General features: G+C 39.2%; 1 protein-coding gene across 1 annotated transcript; it reads right to left on the bottom strand.

The window, feature by feature from the left end:
• Positions 1 to 582: 582 nt before the first annotated feature.
• On the bottom strand, positions 583 to 4,736 carry LOC123443136. The gene is made up of 8 exons (XM_045119411.1): positions 4,284 to 4,736; positions 3,369 to 3,519; positions 2,939 to 3,242; positions 2,557 to 2,754; positions 2,030 to 2,122; positions 1,728 to 1,829; positions 1,383 to 1,597; positions 583 to 1,102 (listed from the first exon to the last, which is right to left on the bottom strand). The coding sequence occupies exons 2-8, from the start codon at positions 3,477 to 3,479 to the stop codon at positions 944 to 946; spliced, it is 1,182 nt and encodes a 393-aa protein (XP_044975346.1). The 5' UTR covers positions 3,480 to 3,519; positions 4,284 to 4,736; the 3' UTR covers positions 583 to 943.
• Positions 4,737 to 10,857: the final 6,121 nt, after the last annotated feature.

The following is a 10,857-nucleotide window of genomic DNA, read 5'->3' as shown; positions in this document are numbered from 1 at the left end:
CTTTTTCTATCCATGCCCTGACATGCAATTTTGTTGCGCACAGTGTAACTGTAAACCTCGACAAGTTATGTGGGCAAAGCCATCCAGGAACACATATAAACTCAATGTTGATGCTTCGTTTTCAGAAAATGATACTGATGGTGCAGGTGCTGTGTTAAGGAATGATAGAGGGGAGGCAATTGTTGGTGCTTGTTGGCCTCTCCATAATATTTTTGATACGTCAAGAAGCAGAAGCAACAGCTCTCCAGAAAGGATTATCTCCCATTGAAGGTCTTCAATGTGTTCCTGGTACTTGCGGATTGTTTGAGATCGCCTCCAGGATTGGATCAATATCGGTGCAGCATTGTAAGCGGGAGGCGAATTACAGGGCGCACAATTTAGCTAACCATGCTTTTGTTTCAAATTCTACTATTTTTTGGGATGATGTTCCCCCTGGTTTTATTATTTCAGATATAACAAACTATGTATCACTGTTTATTTTGCACCATGAAGGCTTTCCCTAAAAAAAACTCAGGTGGGAAGCAACTGTTCACTCCAGACAAACAAAAAAACTGCAAACAAATTAAACTGATAACTAACTGATGCAAAAGAGAAAATGCTAACCTTTTTTATTAACAGAGGAAATGTCAATGTCTGTATGTAGTTAAACTGAAACGCTAGTAGATAGGGGGGAATAAGCAGCTGAAAACTAGGTGTAGATATCCTTGGCTGCACCAGCTCAGATCAGTACAAAATTCAGGCCATGAAGAGAAAACTAGAAGAGCTTTACATAATTACATAACCTCAGCTCAGATTTACAGTAATGCCGATGCACCGATAGATGGTGCCGTAGAGATACAAACCCTCAACATTTGCATCCTTTCGAGATAGGAGGAGCAATCAAGGAACTTCGGTTTACACGAGATTTTCCCCTGTAACCAGAGACATGGAATTTCATGCAGATTTACAAGAGTTCCCAATCATCCTCCAGACCATCTGCTGAACAAACTACTTCATAGTGAATATCTACTGATTTCTGTGGTCTAAAGGGGGCGGCCTGATGCACAGTCATCTCTTTTTTTGACCACCGGAGTTTATTTGACAAGCTCCTCATCAACACTTTCTGCAAGGAGCAAAAACATTGGTTGCCATGCTTTTGCGTGGAAAGTAAAAAAAGCAAAGTAACAAGAATGGCGATAGAAGGAAGCAAAATCAGTATACATGAGATACTTATTTGCTTTGCAATGCAATTCCTCTAAGCATGTTCAGTAGATAAATTGTGAAAGAGTAATACAGCCTAGTTATTTGACACAAAAGGACATGATGCTGTAATTGCATTAATCTACTACCACGATCAATTGTTATTATGATCGCAGTACCACCATATTTCAAATACTTGGTACCTTGAATGATGTGTTTTTTGGTTGAAGAACCCAGGTTGCCTCTGATTTGTTATATTTCACCTGCTCCTGGCCATCCCGGAGGTCTATATTAACAAAATCGGTGGTCTCGTCAGTAGACATATTTGGATCATCAGCACCGATAAACACCTCTGCGCTCAAGTAATGTGAAAAAGTCCCAACAGGCAAATCCTTTACGTCAGTAGACACATTATTGTCTGTATAAGTTTAAGAGACAGAAAAAAAAATCGTTATTTGCCATTCTCTGGAAGCACATTCAAATGTTGTGGAAAAAAATAAAGTCATGTTCACACATTTCAAAGTTTGGAAGGAAAAAAAGCTACAAACCGTGCTTTGCTGATTCTTCATGGCTGTTCGCATTGCATAATTCTGATCGCTCTTCACCATTTCCCTTTCCAAGCAGAATTGCTCCATCAAAAGCAGAAGATTCTGTCAAAACATAAATGTCAGTTAAATATTATTATGAAAACTGAGGGATTGGAGGACATTATTTGTTGAGATTAAAATTAAGTGACACTATTTGTTAAGATTAAAATTAAGTAATGCTCCTTGTTGAAATGTATTATTTTAACCTCTGCTACCCCCTCAAGGATAAAGATGAGCAAAATGACAATTTCTCAATTGTTTACCTGAATGTCCTGAACCATTGAGTTCAAGTTGCTTGAAGATTTTATTTGCGTTCACTTCTTCAGATACATAATCCTGGACTACGGTAGCTTGTTCTGTTAGGACATATCAATTCAATAAAATAAATCAGTAAATTGAAATATTGGTGGCAGCATGAAGTGGACAACAATGGTTATAGACAGTAACATGGCAATGGATGCCAAGTATAATTTGGGTTCATAATTCTGAAGAAACTGCAGTACAGCTATTTTCTATTTGGGACAGCTAACCATGCTAGCTACTCCCTCCGTTCCTAAATATAAGTCTTTTAAGAGGTTTCATTAAAAGGACTACATACGGATGTATATAGACATACTTTAGAGTATAGATTCATTCATTTTGCTTCGTATGTAGCCCTCTAGTGAAATGTCTAAAAAGACTTATATTTAGGAACGGAGGGAGTACATCACAAGTAGTCAGTTACATGTAAGTCCATATTGAAAGACCCCTATGATCTGAGTAAATAAGATGAGGAAAGATAAATCCAGACCAGATGATTGTGGTGGTGTTACAGTATTCGATGGATTCCATAATATAATTTCCTCCTCACTTCTAACAGATCTCCCTAATGAATTATGATTTTCAGGAGTGCCGTTATCTGAGAGATACTCTGCAATGCAAATAGTAACTTCCTCCTTGGTGTCAGCAGTTATCTTAAGTGAAATGGAGTCTTCAGAAGCACACATGGCTGCAGGCAAGAGAATAAACAATATGAGTCTATTAGCACAATGGTTTCATCAAGGGAACTTAAGTACCCCTCAGAAAAAAGATCCCCTTCACACAAAGTATTTTCTGGGCAATTAATCAGAAAGTTAAATGACAAGGAACTGGATCAGAAATCTAAGCAATCTTATGTGTGATCAAGGACAAACCTGGACTTGTTGATGAAACCGGTTCAGTTCCATGAACATCAGTAGCAGTTGAGCTGAGAGAAAGGTCTTCCACGGTAACGAGAGATGGAGAACCGTAGAATTCTTCATTAGGGTTAACTTGATGCATTTCAACAGATGTGGAGGGAGATCTGGTTACGGTATAGTTACTAGATGGGTCCGTTAATGTCCCATGGTCTTTGTCCGGCAATTTATCGTCAGGAGAGTGAGCGTAAATCAGCGCATGGATATCCTCAACTAGCTCAACAGCTTTATCGTGAGCAGAATCAAGATATTTGATCGGTAACTGTCCAAACATAAGACAAGTCACTACCAAAGCATTGCCAAAAATCATATGTCATGCTGACTATCTGCCTGTAGGAATAAAATCAAGACAAAATCGTGTTAGGTGTGAAGGTAAGAAAGGCACTACCTCCATGAACTTCTTCATATTTTCTCCAAACCCATCAAACGCGATACCCATATCAAATCCATCCATGAGTGAAAGAGAACCAATATAATCTGAATCCAGTCCTCTCGCCATTGGCTTTTCGTGTCAACAAAAAGGCATAAATATCCTGAATCTGCATTGAATGGTAGAAAGTTTAACATTGTTACCCAAAAAAAAACACCAATTCACCCCAACATAATTGTACATTCTCGCATACCACAGAGTTCTGGGTTGACTTCCTGACTAAAGCACTGAAGTACTAAACCATGAATAAAGCTCTTGGCACGACCATCACCAACTTGTGGTATTTTGGCACTGAACTTGTCTAAATTGCAGTGTTTACGAACAATTTTTTCACATAACCTACGAGCAGGAAACTACCTTACAGCAAACAATTTTTTCAATATATGACCTACCAACTGAAATAAATAGGCGCGCCTCTTGTTGCCGCTACACAGGCTTAGATTTGTGGGGTTTATGTGGTTTTACGTTAATTCGAGGAGCAATTTTTTTAATTTTTGCTGCCTACAGTACAGCCTCTGAAACCACTGAGCCGTTCATGTATGCTGCTGACTACAGCCTCTGAAACCACCGAACCACAAGGGCCTGAAGTGAACTCCTCCCAAAATCCCAATAGAACCCCAGTAATAAGCGGCCCCAGAAAAGGAGTGACGGATTCAACAACATCAGTTGATCCGATTCAACGGCAGAGCACGCCAGCACTAACAGAGGAACAGCAGCGCCGAGGAAAAAATCGCAGAAAAGTTGGAGCTGAAAGACGTACAGCCGCCTGTCGATCGCCGCGCCATCGAACTAATCGGGGAACCTAATCACTTGACAGAGCAGGGAAAAAACAGAGAGACTGGGAACAGTATGCGAGAAAAGAGGCGCCCTCACCTCTAGGTTGCCGCCGGCGACCACGGGCGCGCGAGGGAGCGGCGCCGGGAGGGGGAGCTGCGGCCGCGCCTTCTAGGTGTTCGCACGCAGGAGAGAAGAACCAGACAACGAAAAAGATCGGAAAGCTAGGGAGTATAATGATGGTATAATAAAAATAATAAAAACTATATAGAAGAGCTCAAGTGCGAATCTTTGGGAGCACGAACTCTTTCCCTTCCGCCCGTGTGGCTTGCGGCCCGAGTTTCTGGCGCCCAACCAACTCCCGGAAGCCGTAACCTTGTAGGCTTCTGATTCTGATCAAGCTGACGGTCGCCTTTGGGATCAATCTCCTCTCCTTTCCTCCGTTGATACGAGTCCTAGCGTTGTGTTGTGTTGTTACATGGAACAGAGTTTGCGTATTCGCGAAAAAAAAAACATGGAACAGAGTTTCTGGCGGAGAACGCAAACACACCGTTACACAACTTATCCCTCTTCTTCTTTTGCTAAAAAAGGGTACAGAACTTATCCGACTAGGAAAAAGACCTGCCGGATGATTGTGGTACTAGTACCAAGTAACATAGGAGCATGTGGTTAGTTGCAAAACCACTAAGAGAGCGTCGGTTATTTTTCTTCTCCAAAGAGTTGCGAAACTGTTTTTTGTTTCTTTTCTTTTTTCAAATGACGTGTGACACGAAGCAATATAATCCAAACGCATTCATTACTATTCATCGTGCCACATCAAATAGATGAAATCAGCAAAATCTTTTTTTGTTTTTAAACTTAAAAATGTTTTATCTTTTAAATAAAAAACCCGGTTAAAAATCAGTTTTCATCATGGAATCCGTTTTGATGAGATCTTTAAAACTAGATCTCATGTTAATATGTTTCGACGACTTTTTAGAGGGCCAAAAGTTATCGTGATTTTTATACTCAAGTTGTCATAGTGTTTACACTAAAATTGACATGACATGTTTCATCTAGTATCTTCTTCTACATTGAAAGTACCTTTTACGGCAATTTTTATTAATTGATGAAGGCAATTTTTAGTAATTAACCATGTCAAATTTAATTCATGGATCATGGCAACTTTTAGTAATTCATCATGGCCAATTTAGTTTATAAATTATGGCAATTTTAGTATTTTAACCATGGCAATTCTAGTATTTTGACCATGGAAAATATTTTTTGTATGAACCATGGTAAATTTTAGTGCATGTATCATGGCGATTTAAATAATTTACCATGCCAATTTTCGTTTATGGTTGATGACAAATTTGAGTTATCGACCAGGCAATTTTAAACTAATCGATGAGATTTTATTTTTAATTATGAACCATATCAAAATTATTTCATTAATCAAGACAAATTTAGTAATTCATCATGGCATGCTTAGTTTCTTAATTCTTTTTTTACAACATGTACAAATATATTTTATAAGAAAAGTAGTTGAAGTATATCATGGTAACTTAAGTGTAAACACCATGCCAATTTATGTGTAATAGACATAGCAACTTTTAACCTAAAAAAGAAGCCGTTGAAACATATCGACAAGAGATCTAGTTTCAAAGATCTCATCGCGACGAATTTAATGATGAAAATGGTTTTTGAATCAGATATTTCATTTAAAAGATAAGACATTTTGAAAAGAGGTAATATCACTGATAGTTGTATAACTTGCATAGAATGTTCTTTTTAGTGTTAAAAGTTGTAAAATACTTCATTGCAGTCACATAACTTATCTATGCATACAAATATGGTCACTTTTTTTTATATCCGACCGTATCTCGAGTCCACGTGGCTTGTAACCATGAATGTGGCCCACATGTCAGTGCCAAGAGTGGTGAGGCGATGGGTGAGCAAAGCAATATCTTTTTTTCTTCGTAAAACAGCCTACACTTTTATTTAATAACACACATGTCAGCACATAATGGCTCGCGAGGAACAGGAATAAAGAGAATAGCGCCAAGGGGGTTCGATTGACATCCTACACTCCATAAACTAATCAAACTATCCACTCGACCAGGAATAATTTGATACAAGAAAAAGCAAACATTATTTTCTTTAATACAGTGTTCACTCAACCCAGCAAATGAATAAGCAAAAACTAAAAGCATGTCATATTATTCTCCGCACAAATAAATTAATGTAAGGAAACAACTTGTGTTCTATTGTTTGTGACACTAAAAAAGTCATGGGTTAAAAAAAAGTACATGACATTTTTTAAAATGTTTAAACATTGTAAAGGATATTTGTGTAATTAGAATAACATAAGTTGCATTTTATAAACGTTCATCCTCGTAATAGAAATGCTTGTGTGTATGTTTTTATTTTTGTGGGGGCGTGTATGCTATTACTTATCTTGTTCTATTTAAGAAAACAACACAGTGAATAGATATTTTCCATGACATGTGCATATTATCATGGGGAGAGTGGAATCATCCTGATTGAGCGGTCTATTCTTTTAAAATTTTAAAATTTATAAAATACTAAATTTCTTTCGAACAAATCACTTGACTTATATTTTCTTTTACCTAGATTTTCAATTTAAAATTATTCATATTCAAACAAAATTTCCGTTGATCCGTCTGAATGAAATTTATGTAAATCCAATCTGCACAATATCATCTTTTATCTAGATTTTTAAGAAAAGAACTATTCAAGTTTAAAACAAATAGTTGATTTGTCCGAGAAAATTACATGCATGTATTCTGACCTATATTTACCTTTATTGATATTTAGAAGTTTCAAATTCTTCGAATTTAAACAAAAGATATGTTGCTTTGTCCAAAAAATTACGTACATTCATTCTGATACATATATATATATATATATATATATATATATATATATATATATATATATATATATATATATATATATATATATATATTGTTTATCTAGATTTATAAAATTAAAATTATCTGAATTCGAACAAAACATTCGTTGATTTGTTTCAAAGAATTTATGTTTAGTCATTCTACACTAACAAAGTTTGTGCATTCATCCCGCACTAGATTTTTTAAGTTAAAATTGTTTGAATTCAAAAAATAAACTGATTTGCCAGAAAAAAATACGTACATTCATTCTGCGCTATATTTCCTTTTATCTAGATTTCAAATTTCGAATTCAAATAAATTTTCATTTCTTTGTTCAAAAATTTTATCTAGAATATATGTTGGTTGTGTACGTAGAAAAAAAAGAAAGTAGAATACAGAAGATAAATTACCTATATCTCTTTAATTCATATCAGGAGGTCATAGGTTTAAACCGGGGCTTTCCCTCTTTTGTATACCCTTTTATCCTTTTGATTTTTTACTTTAATTTGTATGGACCATGTATTATATTAATCTAATTTTCATACGTTCATTGGTATGCGCTCTTAATCATACGAGGTCGTGGGTTCCAATCTATCTCTAGGGTTTTTTTAATTTTTATGACATGTGTGCATTTAAATAAAAGCCAAATGTGTTTTCTACAAATAATGTGTAGCTCACCCAACGCCTCACTAGTCTCAGCCAGTGATATATGGGCCGCGTTCATGCTAATATGCCACGTGAGCACTAGATACAACTCGATACAAAAGAAATGACTGTATCTACATGCATAGACAAATCATGTGATTGCAATGACGTATTTTACAGCTTTTAGCACTACACAAAATATAAGAAAGTTCTATAACTAGCACTGATCACTAGTGGAAAACAGGTCTTTGGCCTGGACCCTTTAGTCCCGGCCTTCCTCTGGGTCGGGACTAAAGGCCCGGCCACGTCGCCCCAAATCGCAATGCCGTCCACGAGGCTTTGGTCCCGGTCCGTAAGGAGCCTTTAGTCCCGGTTTGTGTCTCAAATCGGGACTAAAGGGCTACGCGGTGTGCAGCCCGCATGTGCGCCACCTTTAGTCCCGGTTTGTGTCTCAAACCGGGACTAAAGTCCTCTGCCTATATATATTGGCCACAGCCCCCCTCTCCCATCTGTCTTGCATTTTTCTTGGATGGAAGAGTGTGGGTGTGTGCTAGCTCTCCATTTTTCTTGGATGCACTAGAGGTGTTTGTTGAAATGTGTGTTAGAGTGATGCCGCTTCAGTTCACCGAACACAACTACGATATGAGATGCCCGAGCCACGCTTAAACCTCTTCCTCTTTATTTCTACTTATTCTAAAAGGTTAGCAACTATATTTCCTCGTTTAGACCGTGCGGTACTAATTTTTAGGATCGTGATTGTATTTGATATACTGTCGTATAACGTAGATGAGCCATCCATGGATGTACGGTGATCGACGCACAACCGCTTACAGAGAAGGCGTGCATTCTTTTCGAGATGCAACCGATGCGAACAAGCATGGTGGTGGCTATATGTTTTGTCCATGTGTTGAATGTCGGAATGAGAAGGATTACACTTCCTCAAGAGTCATTCAGAACCACCTGCTTCGGTCCGGTTTTATGTCGGGCTATAATGTTTGGACCAAGCACGGAGAAAGATGGGTTATGATGGAAGACGACGATGAAGAAGAAGAGAACGATGATGACAACTACCGATCTATGTTCCGTGAGTATGCTGATATCGCAATGGAAGACAATGAAGAAGAAGATCAGGATGAAGAACGGAGACCAGATGAACCCGCTGATGATCTTGGCCGGGTCATTTCTGATGCACGGCGAGGTTGCGACACAGAAAAGGAGAGGTTGCAGTTCGAGCAGATGTTACAGGACCACAACAAATTGTTGTACCCAACTTGTGAAGATGGCCAGAAGAAGCTGGGTAGCACACTGGAATTGCTGAAGTGGAAGGCAGAGACCGGTGTGACTGACTCGTCATTCGAGAAGTTGCTGGTACTGATGAAGAAGATGCTTCCAAGAAAGAACGAATTGCCCGCCAGCACGTACGAAGCAAAGAAGCTTGTCTGCCCTCTAGGATTAGACGTGCAGAAGATACATGCATGCCCTAATGACTGCATCCTCTACCGCGGTGAGAAGTACGAGAATATGGATAAATGCCTGGTATGCACTGCATTGCGGTATAAGATCAGAAAAGATGACCCTGGTGATATTGAGGGCGAGCCACCCAGGAAGAGGGTTCCTGCCAATGTGATGTGGTATGCTCCTATAATACCATGGTTGAAACGTCTGTTCAGAAATAAAGATCATGCGAAGTTGTTGCGATGGCACATGGAAGATCGTATGAAAGACGATAAGTTGAGGCACACCGCTGATGGTCGGCAGTGGAGAAAAGTCGAGAGAGAGTTCCCAAGATTTGCAGCTGACGCAAGGAACTTATGGTTTGGTCTGAGTACAGATGGCATGAATCCTTTTGGGGAGCAGAGCTGCAGTCACAGCACCTGGCCCGTTATTCTATGTATCTACAACCTTCCTCCTTGGTTGTGCATGAAGCGGAAGTTCATTATGATGCCAGTGCTTATCCAAGGTCCAAATCAACCCGACAACGATATTGATGTGTACCTAAGGCCATTAGTTGATGAACTTTTATAGCTGTGGGCCGAACCAGGTGTACGTGTGTGGGACGAGCACAAACAAGAGGAATTTGACCTTCGAGCGTTGCTTTTCGTAACCATCAATGATTGGCCTGCTCTTAGTAACATTTCAGGACAGTCAAACAAGGGATACAATGCATGCACGCACTGTTTGGATCAGAGAGAAAGTATATATGTGGACAAATGTAGGAAGAATGTGTACCAGTACAATCGTCGTTTTCTTCCGCCCAAGCATCCCTTAAAGAAAAAAGGCAAGCATTTCAATGGCAAGGCAGAACCCCGGGGGAAGCCTGTCATCCGTACTGGTGCTGAAGTATTTGATATGGTCAAAGATTTAAAAGTAATCTTTGGAAAGGGTCCTGGTAGCCAACCTGTTCCTAATGGCCCTGATAAGCGCATACCCATGTGGAAGAAGAAATCTATATTTTGGGAGCTACCCTACTGGGAAGTCCATGAGGTCCGCTCGGCAATCGACGTGATGCACCTGACGAAGAATCTCTACGTGAATATTCTAGGCTTCCTGGGCTTGTATGGGAAGTCAAAAGATACACCGGAAGCACGGGAGGACCGGGAATGTCATAAATGAAGAGATGGCATGCATCCAGAGCAGTTTCAAGGGCGTGCCAGCTACGCTCTTACTAAGGAAGAGAAGGAAATCTTCTTTGAAGTCCTTTTCAGTATCAAGGTCCCGACTGGCTTCTCGTCGAATATAAAGGGAATCGTAAATGTGAAAGACAAAAAATTCGAAAACCTAAATCTCATGACTGCCACGTGCTTATGACGCAATTGCTTCCGGTTGCATTGAGGGGAATTCTACCGGAAAATGTTCGCCTGGCAATTGTGAAGGTATGTGCATTCCTCAATGCAATTTCTCAGAAGGTAATCGATCGAGAAAGTCTATCAGGGTTACAGATTGATGTGGTCCAATGTTTGGTCAGCTTTGAGTTGTTGTTCCCGCCATCCTTCTTCAATATAATGACACACCTCCTAGTTCACCTAGTCGAAGAGATTAGAATTCTCGGTCCTGTGTTTCTACACAATATGTTCCCCTTCGAGAGGTTCATGGGAGTCTTAAAGAAATATGTTTGTAACCGTGCTAGGCCAGAA

Source organism: Hordeum vulgare, chromosome 3H, assembly GCF_904849725.1.
Source record: "Hordeum vulgare subsp. vulgare chromosome 3H, MorexV3_pseudomolecules_assembly, whole genome shotgun sequence".
Lineage (NCBI taxonomy): Eukaryota > Viridiplantae > Streptophyta > Magnoliopsida > Poales > Poaceae > Hordeum > Hordeum vulgare.
Note: the sequence above shows the minus strand (reverse complement) of the source record. Positions and strands in the feature narration are given on the sequence as shown.

Excerpts from the sequence above, each read along its gene's own strand:
- LOC123443136 (XM_045119411.1), bottom strand. The coding sequence starts at position 3,479 with ATGGCGAGAGGACTGGATTCAGATTATATTGGTTCTCTTTCACTCATG. Across the intron at positions 1,830-2,029 it reads CAATGGTTCAGGACATTCAG|AATCTTCTGCTTTTGATGGA; the intron begins GTAAACAATTGA and ends ATGTTTTGACAG. Across the intron at positions 1,103-1,382 it reads CAAAAAACACATCATTCAAG|AAAGTGTTGATGAGGAGCTT; the intron begins GTACCAAGTATT and ends TGCTCCTTGCAG.